This window comes from Carassius auratus, chromosome 20, assembly GCF_003368295.1.
Source record: "Carassius auratus strain Wakin chromosome 20, ASM336829v1, whole genome shotgun sequence".
NCBI classification, from domain to species: domain Eukaryota; kingdom Metazoa; phylum Chordata; class Actinopteri; order Cypriniformes; family Cyprinidae; genus Carassius; species Carassius auratus.
Window position 1 is genome coordinate 12,618,370 of NC_039262.1, and position 18,127 is coordinate 12,636,496.

General features: G+C 36.7%; 1 protein-coding gene across 1 annotated transcript; it reads right to left on the reverse strand.

Moving 5' to 3' along the window:
* Positions 1 to 2,325: 2,325 nt before the first annotated feature.
* LOC113120984 (DBH-like monooxygenase protein 1 homolog) lies at positions 2,326 to 17,750 on the reverse strand. Its single transcript, XM_026291158.1, has 12 exons — positions 17,481 to 17,750; positions 15,959 to 16,105; positions 15,565 to 15,732; positions 15,044 to 15,127; positions 10,615 to 10,794; positions 10,432 to 10,534; positions 10,034 to 10,200; positions 9,046 to 9,237; positions 8,181 to 8,240; positions 6,547 to 6,689; positions 3,473 to 3,641; positions 2,326 to 3,301 (listed from the first exon to the last, which is right to left on the reverse strand). The coding sequence occupies exons 1-12, from the start codon at positions 17,748 to 17,750 to the stop codon at positions 3,137 to 3,139; spliced, it is 1,848 nt and encodes a 615-aa protein (XP_026146943.1). The 3' UTR covers positions 2,326 to 3,136.
* Between the last annotated feature and the right edge of the window lie 377 nt (positions 17,751 to 18,127).

Here is an 18,127-nt window from a genome sequence, read left to right on the forward strand (position 1 = left end):
ATCTAAGCATCTGTGGTTCCTGTCATGTGGCTCAACTGAGGATCTGAAGATCGGTTTTCCCACACCAAAGCCTGGAAAGTCTCAGTCACAAAAACTCTTTTCACGGCTCCAGCTGACAAGAAGAATACGTGTAGTCCCAAACCAAAGGCTATTGTACTTGTATTACATCAGTGACTTCCTCTCCTAAACTCTGATTTGTCCGCAACCTCCTGTAGCAGGCCATTAACTATTAAGCATGAACTACTAAGACCCATGATGCCTGGCTGTTGTTTTCCATATGCCGAATATGACTAAACACACCAACATAAAAGACATGAGGTATAAAAATATTCTTTGGAAGAGAAAGGAAAAAGAAGTGAGATCATATTTCCTTTCTCTCCCTCTTTCATTCTCAGGTTGTCAACTGTGGTACAGTCATCTTTTCAACACAACTAGCCCTTCATTAGGGCCATCATGGGCTAAGCTGGAAACAGTAAACAAATAACAAATCTTACCGCTCTTGAAGAACATCTTGGGGCTGGTTGGAAAGAGTTTCTGAAGGAAATGAGAGACTGAGGGAAGGACACCAGTCTATGGCATTCTCAAGCACACATTGGCACATTTTTGCTGTGTTGGTGTGTGTGAGAGTGAGAGAGCCTGGAGGCCTTAACAAGAGATGTTCCGTGCTGTACCAGGGACTCCCAGGCGGTAACAGTAGGCTTACAGTACCCCACTGTAACACTGGATAAATCTACTGCGAGCCTTCAGAACAATCACATTCCTTCAGCTTCAACTTCACCATCTCCAATACAGTGGCGATGAAATTAGAGAACAATTTATAAATACTTGATTTATAGAAATGTATATATTTTGTTCATTTTCTTTGTTCAGAATTTGAAGCAGTATCAGCTGTAGGCTTTTCAACAAAAACCGTTATTTTGTGGAAAACACAGTGATCTAAGTTAACAATAACCGCTGTAGCATAGAAGATTTCAATTTAAAATTTGGAGCGTTACAGCTGTCAGAAATTTGTAGGAAATGCAGAGGACCTTGCTTTGAATGACTTGAGCACATTTGCAACAGAAGGACATCACTAGTTTCTCACACAGCTCTAGTGTGATCTTGGTCCACTCTTCTACTCTCTTCCACAGTTCAGTTTCTTAACCATAACTTAGTCGCCAACGATTTTCCAGAGAATTTCAGTTGCGTTTAGATCAGGATACTGGCCCTACCATTTCAGTGTTTTCGGCTTCAAGGAACTGCTTTACCCATTCTGCAGCGTGACAGTAATATTGTCTCACATGATAACTGCTGGCTGATTGGGAAATGCTTACAGCGAAGGAACTGCATGTTTCTGAAAGAGTTTCTGATAAACATTTGCATTCACCCTGACATGAATGTGTAGATGACATGAAGAGACCCAACTCCTGCTGAAGAAAACATCTCCCAATTTCCTTTCCTTCTTCACAGATTATGCACTTCGGCTTCAGTCTTTCCCCAGTTTGACGACAAACATAATATTTCCCATCAGATCCAAATTAATTAAACTTGCCCTCATCACTAATCTCCAAACAACATGCTCCTTAGCAAAGGCTTGGTCACTGCGAAATAGGCAAGCAATTCCAGCTGCAGTGTTGAACCAGTTCTAAATTGAGATCCTCCAAATTCTGTTGTCTTCTCATTCATCTTTTGTGCCATGCCTTAATGGTGAACTTAAATGAATTAGCATCAATGTAAACCTGCATTATTTGAGGAATCTGGAGTCTGGACCACCTCCTGGTGCAGGATGTCTGTCAACATTGGCCCATCATCTTAATCTCAGTGGAAATTAGAGAAATGCTATAGGGTTTGTCATGATTAAGGAAATTTGCAACAGGTGCTAGATTAACACCAGTAATTTGTAGGTATCTGCAAGTGTTCTCTTATTTTGATGAGTTCTTTTTAACATATTTAATTAAATTGTTTTATACTGTGCTTCAGAATACAGTTAATTTAGGTCCTTCTGCACCTGTTAGGATAACTTCAGACTATGACATTTAGCAAATTGTAGGTTGTTCTCTGATTTTGATCTCCACTTTAACTTTAAAATACAGCCTAACTAGTTCTAGTCTTGAAGAAGAGCCTGTTTAAGACATTTTATGAATTCTATTTCTATTATATGAAAGAATAATTTTCATTTTCGGATGAGCTAAACCTTAAAAGCAAACAAGCACGTAAACTAAATTAAATAATGCAAAGAAAACACAATAAACATGTTTACCTAACATATACAGTATGTGTAATATAAAATGCCACTACTCTTTTCATTAAAAACTCCAGCTACAAATACAGTAATAAGTCTCTAAATATTTACAAGAAATAAACATTTATTGCTTAAAAAGACATAGACAGCATATAAAATGCAATGGTTTAGAATATAATGCCAGCATTCCTTTATGAAACACACATTTAGCTTATAATGAGAGGAACACAGTTCGCAGAGCTCTGGACTGAATGCATTTGCATGTGTTAGACATTTTAAAAGCATTTTTCACTTTTTTTTTACTTTTAATAAAAGTAAAAAAAGTTAGAGTTAAAATTGACACCACTTCTGAGGAAGCCCGCATGACAGTGCTCATAAAGACGTTTTGACTGTTTTTGTCCTTACAATGAAAGTTAATGGGGTACAACACAACAGTGGAACTCATTGACTTTAAATGAAAACACAAAAATAAACACTAATACAATTTTTTGTGTGTGTTCCACAGAAGAGTGTCATACAGAACTGGAATGACATGAAAATGATGACAAAATGTAAATTTTTGGGTGGACTATCCCTTTAACCCACAAGACACAAGTTGTGGTTTACTGGAGTGTGACAGCCTATTTCAAACATGTGGTGAGATTATTAAGATTTACAACTATGGTGAGGCATTTGTTAGAGAGGCTGTCAAGACCGCAGTATCTGCTAACCAAGGATATCTCATGTCAGGCATGCATGATGCCTACATCCTACATGAATACAGCACACTTGTGATCAGTGTTAGTGCTAAACTTGATTTAGGCTAAGTAAGAGTGATGTAAATCTTGAGCATCACTGTTTCTGGGAAACACTAGGCCTGATGGGAACCAGCTCTATGTATATGTTTATGAGTGGGGGGTGAGATTACAGCAGACATTAGAGGTATAAGCAGGTCTGTAGAATGAGCAAGAGACATGCAGTGAGAAGCAGAGCGAGGGAGCGTCCACACTGAAGACATTCTGAGACATTGCTACAGGCCACGACAGCAGTCGACGTCTGCTCTGACTTCAGCTCTGGAGGAGAGATGATCACCCCTTGAATCTAATAGATACAGAAAGAACAACTTGAATCAGCTTTCTGATGTGGATAAGCTACATAACAGTTCATAAACTTGGGGTCAGTAAGAAGTCTGTCATGCTCACCAAAAATGTGTTTATTCGCCTATGCATATATAGAAAATAAAAGAACATGGTACAGATCAGAATCCCTCACCGACCACTCATCCTTGCCGATCTTGGAGCAGCGAACGTTCATGGGGAGTTTGCGTACGAGGTCATTGAATGCTTTCCCTCTCTTTCTTGTCCACTTGTATTTATCCATGGCTTCCGTGAAGGAGAGGTTGCTGTATTTCTTAGGACTCTTAATCACAAAGGGCCAAGTTCTTCAAAGGGAAAAAATATATAATTTGATACATTTACTTAATATCAGAACCTTACTTGCAAAGTGATAGATTTTAAGTTTTCTATACTAGAGTTTTCAAGCTTCAAAAAGGATGCAAAGCACCTGAAATATACCACAAAATGTGTTTATATAGTTATTTTAAATTCAGAGACACATTTGTCCATATCACTATTTTGAACTTTGAATTCAAATAATAGAAATGAACTTTTTTTCTTACTGAAAGATCTATTTGTCTTATTGATTTGTTCATGAAAGAAGTGTTTTAAATAGATCTGTTAAAATTAATAATGATTTACTCAGATTTTAATGGACACTCTGAACCACTTTTATGATATTTTTCAGATACTTTTGTATACTGGAAGCTTCCATTTTTACGCACAGTTACATTGATTGCATGTGGACCAGCACAAATTGTGTTTTATTGAAGAAAGTCACACAGGTTTTGCTCGTCTATACATATTAAAACAAATATAATACTGTAGTTCACATTGATTTAGGTAAGTACAGTCAAGATACTTTTTAGAAGTTTACATTTTTTTTATTGTAAATGAGTAAATAATCTGCAATAGTGAATAATGGTTATAATTAACCTTACTATTTTTTCTGATACTTTGATAACTTACACTTAATCTGTAAAAGTAAAGGAAAAAAAGTTAATTGAAATATTAAAAAATATTTGGTACCATTTAAATGCATTCCTCACAACATATATGATGGTTTGAGTGTCATTAATTGAATGACTGATCAAAGAAACTTCTGAGGCAACTATATATGCTAAATGAGCTTTATGTGTGTGTGTGTGTGTGTGTGTGTGTGTGTGAGTATATGAGGTGATCTACAGACAGGGGGCGCTTGAGGCAGAGCTTTGAAACGAAATCTATTAAGAGTTGCCAGATCTGTCCTCTTATAATCCCCCCTATTCCAGCATCTGAGCACAATACTGCTCTGAGCCTCGGGGTCAAATAAACACACTCCACCAGCAGGGCACTTCAGATGTTCCTCGTTTATAGACGTACACACACACCCACGTCCATCCAAAACACACACATTCGCCCACTCACACGCAAAATCACAAACAAACATGTGCGGACATAACAAACCACACATCTCTCTTTCTCCATACAAAGCAGTGAAAGGAATCTGTGCAAAACATCAGCAGCTCAGCAGACGCCCACAGATCCGGTGAGTCGCAGCTGCTTGACTTGAGACATGAATATATCTTATATATCTTTAGATTTATACTGTGGCTGTGATAACATCTCAAAGAGCTAGTTCTGTCTAAAACTAGCCAAGACGTATTTTTCTTTCTAGATGACTGTTGTAGAACCACCATGCTTGAATGTGTTGCTAACATAATGGAATATACAACAGCGGTGTTATAATGACCACAGATGTCATGTTTAGCACAACGGAAATTCCAGACACATGTGAAAGGAGAGAACTCTCTAAGACTGATGGATTTATTTAGTTTTATCTCAAACTACAAGAAGGATGAACATGATTTGGTCCCATGTGTCTGAAGGCCTTGTGGCTTGCGGTTTCAGAGTGTCTTTCTTTTTTACAAACACATTTAACAATGACCATTCCAGATGTTGCTGTGGGTCGGACAAACAATTTGTACTTTCTGATGAGAGCAAGATGGCACATCTTCTTGCAAAGCTCTTGTGCTGACATGACAAGCAGAACACTTGGATAAGTGAAAACATTTATCCTCATTTGATCAGCTAATCATCCAGTGAGCCATCAATCAATCAATCAATCAATCGCTGTTAAGCTATTAGATTGTGACGCCGGCTTTATGTGAACTAGGCTGTCATCGGAAGGTCTCCCATTTCACAGTATTGTCTAAAGTTTGTTTCATTTAAATGAACTTTTCGTACTTGAACTTTCTTTCCATTTTTTTTCTTCTCTCATTGTTTCTGTTTTTCCCACAGTGTTTGCCTTTTCACACAGTACTCTTCTTTGTAAGTGTTGATGTTAGCTGTTCTGGAACTTAGACTAAAGTCCGTTATGCGGCTTGAAACTGCAAACAGTATTTGTTTTATTATTTTCATTTATCATCATAATATTAAACAAACTCGTTTGCAGCACAGATAGCTTTATGGTTTACTAGACTCAAAAGTTGGACCACGTGTGTACTGTGATGGTGACGAAATTCACATCACACACATTGTAAGCATACTCTCTAGTGGTGAACATTAAAAACACAAGTATACTTGAGGCTTCACAGTGGAATGGAGAGGCTTTTCGAGTAGTTTCAAAGTTTCAAAACATTCCATTCGAACGCAAACTCTATTTGCATGCTAGAAAAACTGAATCTTTGTCCAGTGTCTGCATTATTTCTCTCCAGAAGTTATGACCAATAAAACTGCCTTTGTACCCATTTAACCTAAAGTTATTCTGCAGTTATTCTAACCTAAATCTATTGTTGTTGCAGTCTCCATTAGATATAGCTTGTTGTTGTCATTCCATCTCACTTTTTTCTTTTTTAAGACTGTAAAACAATAGCCTGGGAAAGTGTTGCCACCTTGTGGATCAACAAATTAGAGCAAAAAAGGCACATGTGTGAGTCCTTTGTTTTGATAAACAAAAAAATCTAATTTTTACAGTTTACAGAGTCTCGGGCACAGGGACATATCTGATATTTCAGGATGCTTAATACAGTCATTGGGCTATTTTTGGACTGACGTTGCATTAAATCACTTACAGTACATTTAACATGAACATAATTTAAAATTGGGTATATACAGGGACGTTCATAATAATGAGATAAAATGAAATCATACTACAGCACCATGTACAGTAGATATTCATCATTATGAAGCTAATATGAGTATTTGCCACTAACAAAGAAAGCGTTCACTGAAGTGGTTTCTCAGACTTACGTAACAGGCTCCTGGATCTCTTTGACCCCAATGAATTTAAGCTGGCCAGTGATTTCTGGTAAACTTTCACACCTGGCTAGGTTGACCCTGGGGTAGTACAGCAGATATGACAAACACATCTCATCCCGTGTACTAAGACCTCCCTGTAGAAAAAAGAAATCCACATTTTTAGGGTCAAAGCCTAGGAATACTACACTGACATAATGCATCTGAATCACTGTTGCAGTCAGAGGCCTGTGATAAATTATGCCCAGTACTGAGCAAAGCTGAACTGACATGCATAAAGCAGCAAATATATCTTGATCTCTCTAATATGAATCCAAAACACCAGTGATTTGGCCCTGATATTTATGGATTGTGGACAATCTACAGAGAAAAAGCAGCTCAGCCTATCAGGAGTGCAGCTCACTGGCTGCATGTGTATGGGAAAACGTCAGCAGCTGGATCCATCTCCAGAGACCTGCAGCGGTTTGCAGACACATTGTTTAGCCAAAAGACTGGCTAGAGAAAAAAAGATTCAAAGGCATTTTTCTAATAGAGCTGTTCAGTTTGTAGTCCTAAAATGTCTAAAAGGATTTGCATTGTCGTGCAGTGGGTTCCTTCTGAATACTTTTTAGAATCTTTCATTAATATTATACTTTTGTTTTCAAATGTTTTTGTTTCTAGCAAGATAATACACTACATTTGAACTATAATGGTTGAGCAATTTGTCAAACATGTAAACGGCCAGCCTTACAGCCTTATATTCTTATTAGCAACTTACATTTTTAAAAGACATTAGAGGTTAACAATTCATATTTGAGATAATTTTTTATTTAAAGGGATAATACACCGCAAAAATTAAAATTCTGTCTTGAAATGTTGTTCCAAAGCTGTATGTCAGGACATTAATGGACACCTAATATGCAAAATTTACTTTTACATGTTGTTTGGAACATAAATGTGTGTTGACAGTGTTTGTACACATCCACACTATAATGATAAAAATCCACCCGGTCCTTCTTTTTAATCCCCATACATTTTACTGTTTGTGGGTCATATTTATGCCTAGACAGCAGTATATGTACTGTATTACACGGCTCAGACTTAATAGACAGATCTTACATAAACATGCGATTTCTTTCCCAGCTGTCTACCTTGACAGACATAACCGACAGTGTTTTTGTAACTTGTGTGTTTTTAACATAAACTTGTGTGTATTTGACAGCAAGACAGTGAATTATGCACTGTAAAGTCAGCCCTATTCTGGAAAAGGGGGAGGGGAGCAGCAGCTCATTTGCATTTAAAGATACATGCTCGAAAACAGCCTTTTTCTGCTTTATTATAAATGATCTGTGGGGTATTTTAAGCTGAGAATTCACCATCACATTCTAGGGACATCTGAGAATTATATTACATCTTGTAATATAATGGAATATAATATGTAATATAATAGGTCATAGAATGGCCTACAAATCAGACATCATGACTGAACAGTTCTATTATGTTTGGCTTAGCTTGCCGTTAACCAGGATTTCTATCATGAATAACTCTACAATTTGTGTAATTCACAGGAAAACCTAGCCAAACTATATGACACAAATCTATATAATTGTTAGTAAAAGAATACATGGCTTTAGAAGCCTTAATCTTACCCAGGTCATGTTCATTCTGCCTTTAGTGTTGTATCTACATTCAGTGATTAGAGAATCCCCCTGGTGACAGAAAAACATGTCGCTTAACACACAGATATTAAAAGCAAATTACAAAAAGACATTTGTTTATCTATTATGCTCACTGTTGGGTGCTTGCCAAACAGAATAGGCCACTCAAACTCATTTGAGTATAAACTGTTAAAACCTTGCTGATTGTTATTACACAACAGAAAAGGATAACAAGTCACAACTCACACATGAGTCACCTCTGGCCTGTGGGCACTTTTAAACACACACCAGGCCTGCAGATGCACAGTGTGTGTGCTCTTTACATGCTGAGTTATTACACCACTCTTAGGTAATACAAAGTGTCTGGCTATGGCTGAGACACTGGAGCAGATAATGATAATTGCTCTATTCTTTACTGCTAAAACACTACCAATCCCTCAGCTATAAACTAAGAGCCCTGAAAACAATCTTTATTCAGAGTAAACAGCATATTTAATTTGACCCAAACGAGACTGAGAGGGATAAAAGCCCTCACGTCTAAATTTAATAGCCCATGTTTTCTGGAGTTCTAACAAGGAAATGTGTGAGATGATATTGACACCCAGGAACACATCACTCAGACATACTGAACAGACTGTGTTTCTGTTCCTCAGTCAGCTACACCTTTTGACCATTCGATTGATCCATTATTTTTCCAAGGCTAGAATTCCCATTTGAATCCCTGCTATTTCTAGGTTTTCCATAAATTCGGTAAAGTGAACTGTGAGGTTCACTGTATCTGATGACTATTGCAACATCAATTTCACCCTCAGATGGAGCAACAAAGATTATGAAGCTGAAATGGACTCTGACTGACAGGCAGGATGGTCCTCTCGTGGCTGAGCGGCTGGAACTCCTGGAAGTTGAAATCAAACTGATCGTCTGAGGCTAGTGGCTGGAGCTCGACCTGCTGGCGGAAATGTCTGGCTCTTATAGCTCGACCAGCCAGGTGAGCATGGAGCAGAACTGCAAACACATGAATTCCACTGGGCATCTCGCTGTCTAATGACTTACAGGAAGGAAGAGAGACACGTTATACTTCTTTTTTTTTTTTTTTTTTTTTTTTTATCTAGGCTTTGAGAAGCTTGCAATAGCATTCAAATGTTAGGAAACCAAATTAAAAATGTTTCTGAAGACAATTATTGCTTGAAATTGGATTTAAAAAACAAAAAAAAACAATACAAATATTTATATTTTTATACAATACGACGCACATACTATTTTTATACACTACCAATTAATATCTTTATTCAGCAAGTATGCATAAATGGTGGTCATAAAAAATCCTGAAAAACTGTATCATCATTTCCTCTGCAGTATTAAAGAGCCCATGTGTTTTAAACATTGATAATAATATGAAATGTCACTTCAGCAGCGAATCAGCCTATTAGTATGATTTCTGAAAAACCATGTGACACTGAAAACTCGAGTAATGGCTGCAGAGAATTCAGCTTTGCCATTATACAAATCAATGCCATTTTAAATATATGAAAAACATTTTATTATTTTAAACTGTTCTAATATTAAATAATAACAGTGTTTTTGTTTTATTTTGATCAAAAAGATACAGTCTTGGTGAGACTTTTAAAACAGAGTTTATTTACATAAATAGTCATTTGTAATAATATGTACTGTAATTAACTGTAATTAAATGCATCCTGAGTATTGATTTCTTTCTAAAGCACTCTGTCATAGTGATTACAAATGTTTCAGTAGCAGAGCAGGTCTCAAATATGATTTTATAAAGAGTAAATGGAGTGTAATAACAATCATTTGTGTGTGTGTGTGTGTGTGTGTGGCCCCACCTCTTGGAGACACTCCTGTGTACAGTGTCCTTCTGTAATATAATCCTGCATGCCTGGGGGCAGCATGTGGTAGAGACTGACCCACACTCCTGTCTCGATGACCCCAGCATCATAGCGCCTCAGGCTGGGGCTGTAGTACAAACGCAGGCCTGAACTGTCCACTATCCCTGTGGTGAGAGCAAAACTCTGAGAAGCTCAGACGACTCAAACCTTACAGAAAAGCTCATTAGTTATTAGCTGAAAACCACTGTTATACACCATGGAGACTATACTGATTACTTATCAGATACTCACAGATACATAAAATAGACTAACAGGAAATACTGTAACTGTAAGGTTCTTTAGTCGTGCCGTATGTCACTTAGTGCAGTGTGTGAGTGTATCATGATGTACAGTACCTCTTTGTATAGATGGGTTATCAAAATGAATCTCCATTTGTACATAGACTGGGTCTATTGAGGTTCCTATAGACATTCCAACATGAGGAGGGTAGGTGAAGCCCTGCAAGGGATAAAAATAATTTCTATTCAATATCTGAAACTTTTTACTATTAGAATGATTATGAACTTATGAAATACCACCTCTCCCCCAATAGCCCAAGCAAACAGGACAGTTTCACAGGTGAAGAAGGAGTCTGGCATATTTGGATGGTAGCATTCATGTCCTCTGTTGATCTCACTCTCGTTTAGATCACTGTCACACTGGTAGAGCAGAATGTGATGAACCAGATTCTCATGACCCTTCTGAATCATTGGCTCTATCTAAAAAATTACAACAAGCAGAGAGGAATATGAATAGCTGCGCTGTGCGCTCTCAGAATTGAATCCAATTCTACTTCTGAATTTGAACAAAGATAGTATCCAGAATTGTTAGAAGTTAATTTGAAGGAATTAAAATGGTACTAAAATCAAACAGGTAAAATAGTAAACTTAGCAGTATAGAAACCTTTATTATTGAGGACTAATTGATAAATGTTATTATTTATTTATTATTATTATTAGTATTATAGCATTATTGTATCAGTATTATTATTGTATTTGTTTATTATTATACTGTAGCTATAGACGGAATCTGAAAGTTGAATCATAAATGCCAATAAATATATCAAACAATGTGGTTAACATTTTGTGTTGCTACTTGGTAAAATTATTTATGCAATATTAATACATGGCTAAATTTAGTTGAATTTTGTTACAAGTGTTACAAATTTTAATGCATTTCAGAGAATGAACTGAAATATTTAATCCAAATTGTTTATATTTTGTCACAAAATTCACTAAATTGTCTTTCAAATTCAAATTCTAGTTCAACAACAAATTATTACATACAGTACAATCTGAATTTAACCTAGCCCTGATTAATATTTAGTTAATGTACATTAACACTCAAAAGTTTGGAGTTTGTAACAGTGTCTTACTCACCCATGGTGCAATTTGATCAAAAATACAGTACAAAGGTGCTGAATTATTAAGATAAAAAAATAGATTTCTATTTGTAATCTGTTTTAATTTGTTTTCCTTTGATGGCAAAACTGATTTTTTTCATAATTAATAACAATGCCTTTTTAGTCACTTTTGATTTAATGTGACCTGCTTATTAAAAGTATTAATTTCTTGAAATAAACCTACTAACAACAAACTTTTGAACCGCAGTGCATATATAATATAGTGAAAGTATTGCTTTAACAAATCTGAGAAGTTCATTTCTTGAATCTACAACAAGGACACTTTCCACTACACTGTTCCAAGCTTTGATAAGGATAAGCCATGCAGATTTGATAAATGTAGGTTATCTTTTTAAACCACTTTATTTTGAACTTCTAAAAGAAAACTCTCTCTCTCTCTCTCTGTGTGTGTGTGTGTGTGGATTGTTGAGCTAAATCTAGCTTGGATAGCTCTGAAAAAGGAAGTGGGGGATTTTAGTATTATTTTTCTCCTCACAGTGGGCTTCTTCTGTCGGAAACTGGAATTCTAAATAAAAGCATTTCCAACAGAGTGAACTGTGTCCTTCTCTTCCAGGGGTCTCTGCCTGAAGGAGTGGGACCCAGGGCCAAACAGTGGCTAAATAAATATTCAAACATTCCTTTATTTCCCTTCCACCTCCTCTTTTTTAACCATTTGGAGCCCTTTTGTTTTGAAGCCCCCAAATCTAGTGAACATGTAGATTGTGTAGCAGCATTCTGTTGTTTCTAACCAATAACAACATTTCTGATCCATCCAACTAAATCCATCTTATCATCCTTATAATGCTACTGTTATACTGTAATACAGTGGTTCCCAACCCTGGTCCTGGAGGCACCCCAACATTGCACATTTTGCATGTCTCCTTTCTCTAACACACCCATTTCAGGTCTTAATGAGACATGCAAAATGTGCAGTGTTGGGGTGCCTCCAGGACCAGGGTTGGGAACCACCACTGTAATACATCAAACAGTATGATTGTATGCACAAGGCTGTATCAATGTCACTCAAATGGATGCTTTAAATGATGCAACAACATTTTGTGCACTTTTCACTGAGAAGTTACTAAAATTGCTTGCAATCATTCAAAAATGTCATCATTCTGGGAAATTGCTCATCACAGAGCCAAAAAAGTGAAAACATTTGTGACAATTACCACAAGCACAAACCTAATTTACTGTAAGTATGTGTATGTGTACTGTATTTGCATGAGCCGATTTATGCGTTTATTCCTAGTAAATAATCTGCAATATGACTAAACATATAAAGTACACTGAAAATGATGATTATGATTATTAGAGCACATTTTTACAAGTCTTTATATTTCAATTAAATGTCATTTTAATTTTAAAATGTCAATGCCCCCCATTGTACCCTTTATTTTGGATCTTAGTAGCACTATACTGTATAAAGTACACCCAGCTAGCCTCTTCTGGCATCAAACAGCATGAGGTTTTTGATTGAATAAGGACAGTTACAATATGGCCTGAATAGAGACAGTGAGAACACAGTGTCTGGAAAATCTACTTCTGTTTGACAGTTCAACATCTGCTCCATGAAACTGAGTGGGAACAGAGCAGGAAACATCCAGACACTGCTGTGGTTATGGGGCAGCTGTTGGCATCTGACTAACACAGCCTGGAGCTTTCCGAATTCCAGGCTACTGTATGTAGAGAGGACAGGAAAAGAGGGCGAAGAGGGGTCACAATAATTATTCACTAGCTGATGTTAATGAAAGGTTAAATGGAGGCTTGATGTAATATCTAACTCAAACATGATCCATTTAAATGTACCCAAGCAATATTTAGGCCACGATTAAAGTGCATCTAGTGAATGTTAGAATGTGTCAGTGTGCACTTGTCTGTTTGTTTCATCATCTTGTGAACCCCCGGACTACGCACAAGTCTATTCACTGTAGAGTCTTTGTCTCCGGTGCATTAGATACTGAACACTGCAGCAAACTAAATGGGTTACATTCATACTGTGAGCTGCTCACTTCTGCATGTGCAGCGCTTATGTTTTCACTAAAAACGTGGAGCTGTAGCCATAGTGATGAATTCATGTCGATGAATGCATGCCTGGCTTTCCACAGCTGAATTTTACATGGGCACGAACTGGTGACTACAAAAATTAAATTAAATTAAAGGTTAGTGCATGTGAAAAATTAGCCTGAAAGGATGATGCTAAATTGTAGTATTTTATCATATGATTAAAGTATCTATTCTGCCTCTAATTAAGACAACTTGAAAAGCTTAGTTACGAGAAGACTCTTTCATCTGGGTGAGAGTGTATACTTTCAGAAACATGTCTGATCTACAAATAGCAGCTGCAAAAGACAATAATAAGCAGGTGAAACAAAAAGAGAAGCCGAGGGAGAGAGAGAGACAGAAAGAGATCTGAACCGATGCAGGTGACAAGATGCTGTAGCAAAATAAACAATGTAAAAACAACCAATATGAGGTAAAACATACCATGTTTTGAAATGAAATAATGTATGAGGAATCTAATTTATGCTTTATTTAGAAAATATAGCATCCAACAGAGTAACAAAAGTAACTAAAAATAGTGACACTACTTAATCAATAACATGAAATTCATGCTTAAACCAAAACTGTTCAGCATTCACACTGACACCAATTAAATCTGTAAAGATCACAGATTTGGATCCTCTCTGTCTTACATTGTAGTTTTTTATTTTCTTCTTTTTTTATTTTCATGATTCATTTCACCCAAACTGTCAACTCTCTCTCATATGTAGTGTTGGAAAAATCTGATACATTTTAGTGAATTACATGTATAAACCACAGGGCTTATAATAAAACAAACCAATAAAAAAACAGGTGCAGACACTAATCAAATCAATTGGTAACTAAGATAATCTGTTGGTGGAAAGTAGGAACAAAGGAAACTAGGTCAAACAACATACATATGCAGAACATAAATGTGACAGATGCATTGTAAAGTTAGATTAATTCTTGTGAATTGTTTAAAGTGGTCCTCCTTCACATATTATTTTAGTGAATCTGTTAATTCAGAAATGAACCGATTCACAAAGATGATTCACTAATTTGAGTTGTTGTGTTAGGTTTTCAACATAGTTGTGTAAATTATTGTTATTGTACTAGAAAATATATATTTTAGTGTTGCTAATTTTAAAAAAAAGAAGCTTGACTGAAGCTTTAACTGCTTCATACTATGTTTGTTTTGTAGCTTGCAAGCTTATCTAGATTTTCTTGGCATTTACATTTTGTAAAGATCATATAAGTTAATAACAGTACTTAATTGTCAGGAATCCATTTAAAACTTCATGAAAACCCATAAATGTAAGTACAAAAGAAGTGAACTGAACTAGCAGAAGGTACTTCACAACAGGGAGCCGTTAATTGGCATTATGTAAGCCTGTAATTTCCTAAGCATGCATCTCTGGAATAACAGTCGCTGTATATCTTCTCTGGTTTAAAACATGACTTTAATGAATTTAAATGTTTTAAAACATTATGATTTGATTATGATGGGCATTCTTGAAAATGTTAAGAATTGTAATACTCACTCTGATTATATGATGCTTCTTCTTCAGCTCTGGAAATTTAAAGATCTGACACCAGTACGTCGTATCCTTATGTGGTACAGGAACCTACAATATTTGCACGTTAACAAATTTATAGACAAAATATTTGCATCAGTCACAAAACAGTTAAATGTAGCAGTTAGACGGCAACAAGGAGAAGTATTCCATTGTGGACTGGAGAGCATGGACGTTTTATTAATCCAATTTCCTGTTTTTTTCCTATTCAATGCTGAGTATTTGTTATGCGGTTGTAAATATGTACACTCTTATAAAATCTGGTGTTTGGCAGTATCCCACAAGCATAAAAGGGGCCTTGTTTTCATTCAGAATACCCAATCAGGAAGCAAAAGGGTCTTTATGTAAAAAGGATTCATATGTAACCACAAGGACTTTGATTCCTAAGCATGCAAAAATAGATGAAACATTAGGTATTACACTGCCTAGGGCTAAACCGTTCTCTGTCATCAAATGCTCCAGCAGTCTGCTGAATGCACTTTCCTCACCTCTTCGTTTTGAAGGTCAAAGAAAGCTGTTCCTGCTGGGATGCTGGAGCTGGTTCCAGGGTTGAGTAATCGCAGACTCTTTCTGCCTCTGTTCGTACCATGGTAGACTGGTCCTGACATTCCCACGTCCTCCTCATGGAATGCCCAGATCACTCTCACTGTACTGCCCTGGGCATTGACAAATTATGGGTACTTGTAGACAACATTTTGGGGAAGTGAGTTTATTTGACTCCTCAGTAAAACACCATACTGTACTATAATTTCCCCTGAACAAAAGGCAATGTGCTAAAATTGCAACCAAGATTTCAAACAATGGCTCCAAAAAAAAAAAAAACTGGTTACAGACACTGCCACTGATGGTTCCAGATTTAATGATGCATGCAGTCAAACCTACCGTAATGATTTGGTCATTGTCATCACAGGTCTGGAGGTTTCTGCTAAAAGCCAGAACAGTATGCGTGTCATTCTCTCTGCCGTACAGCAGCTGGTAGCTCTGAAGCGCATCTTTATGGACCTTTCTGTTTGAGTCTGTATAGTAGTCCTGAGCAGAGTGAGGAGGAACGAAGTTAGCCCATCTCAGGTTTGAGTCTGAATCAGAAAAGAAGCTATTTTTGAGGAGTACTGGGATCATGTGAGTAAATGGATGTGTGTGTGTGGTCACATTTGATAACCTGCTCAAAATGTTTGCTAAGCTGCACTAGCAAATGTCCCATTTGTTTCCAATACATTCAAACACCATTAAAAATATGTTCCGGAACAAAAGACGTCATGACTCGTGCTTACAAAACTAAAACAGAAATGTATTGATATAAATGAGCCTTCATTACACAATGCTGATGAATAGTGCTGTGTTGAAATCTAATCATAAACTACTATTGTATACATCAGCTGGATGGAGATTATATGCTGAGAATATACAGCAGTGTGGATGTAGTAAAATATTGGGCTGCCTGCATTTGAAACAGTAGTGTTTATGTGAGTACTGTCTGAATAAAATCCAGGTCACAACAGGGCAGCTGATTGTTGTCAGGTCAGTGGGTCAGTGGATGATCTCATTGCAGTAGATTTCAGGACACAAAAAGCTATCACTGTAGATTTAAATGTTTCAAAGTGAGAGTGGAGAGTGGCCACGCACTCTTAAAACCTGAATATAATTTTAAAAGAAACTCTTTGAACATTGCATGTTTAAGATTCCCATTTACTGTAAAAAATTTAAATATGGAAGTCAAGTAAAAATGACAAATTCTAACAACAATCAATATAGTTTTTGTGACCATTACCAATACAGATGTTCTGATAATATACAATATACAGAATATGGATTTTATTTCTGCTTTATTGACACACACAAATAAGTAATAATAATTACAATGATAATTTCTAATATTTATGCAAAGTTGTTTTGTGATCCAAAGTATTGCTCATTATTTTTCATGTTTTGGGGTATGTTTAATTGAAAAGGTTGAGCAATTAATATAAAAGTTGTATATTATATAACTTTAGTAGTTCTGCCTGTGAAGTGTGAATGCTGATGAACTGAACTGATGAATGCAAAGTGGCATCATGGGACTGAAACGTTATTTATGCATTCATATATTCTTACAATTATTGTTATATAGTTAAATGGATGGAAGAAAAGATTATCCACAGCAGACTACCCATAACACAGACTGACCAAAACAGATCCATTCCAAAAACTTTTTTTTTTTTGTTGTTAGAAAAACAAACAAACAACTAAATACGACTCAAATGTCATCATTTTAGTACGTATAACAGAAATACTAATAAATCCAGCTCGACATGTACAGAGATCAAATGCAGCAGACTGATTTTAAATTGTGAGTCAGTGTTCTCTAACTGTATGATCAGCGTTTCATGTAAGATGCATTCAAGCCCAAAGGTGTGTGCACACTTACCTGCAGATATGGACTTCCGCTGAGCACACCACCTATCACGATATCGGACGAGGACATCGCACCGGTCGGTGACAAACCGAATCCTATATATCCTCTCGTTTCCACTTCTACTTCAAACGTTATCGTGGATTCATCAAATCCCCACTTAATGCTGTATCTCCCATCCGCATCTAGTGCAGCTGAATGAACGAATCGTGTCCCCTGTGAGCATGCCGAGCAGAAGAGTGAAGTTAGGAAAACTAGAGCCCAAAGAGGCTGATTTTCAGACATTTCGAGCTTAATCGCAAACAACGCCGACTGGACTCAAGGACGCTTTTTATCCATAGAGCAGTTTATAGATATATGCAACTTCCGAGGGCAAGAGTGTTTGTTTGCTTTGGTGCATTGGAAGCGAAGGATCCTTTCAAGCGCTGGCAGCCTCCCACCGCTGAACTGTTGGAACTTGTGTGATTTCGCTTTGATGTGGAAAGACATGTAGAGCTGAACACCGTGTCTACGAGCGCGACGCGACAAAAGTAGAACGCTCGCGTTATTATCAAGCCGTTGGCGTACAGTCATCAGCGGCGTGATTACAATACGCTACTGTTAAATCTGTGTAAATGTATCTATTTTCAAGTACAAGGCGAAGAAAATGTTGAACTTTGGTA

Excerpts from the sequence above, each read along its gene's own strand:
- LOC113120984 (XM_026291158.1), bottom strand. The coding sequence starts at position 17,750 with ATGTCTGAAAATCAGCCTCTTTGGGCTCTAGTTTTCCTAACTTCACTC. Across the intron at positions 15,733-15,958 it reads ACAATGACCAAATCATTACG|GGCAGTACAGTGAGAGTGAT; the intron begins GTAGGTTTGACT and ends GTCAATGCCCAG. Across the intron at positions 10,535-10,614 it reads CTTGGGCTATTGGGGGAGAG|GGCTTCACCTACCCTCCTCA; the intron begins GTGGTATTTCAT and ends TATCCCTTGCAG.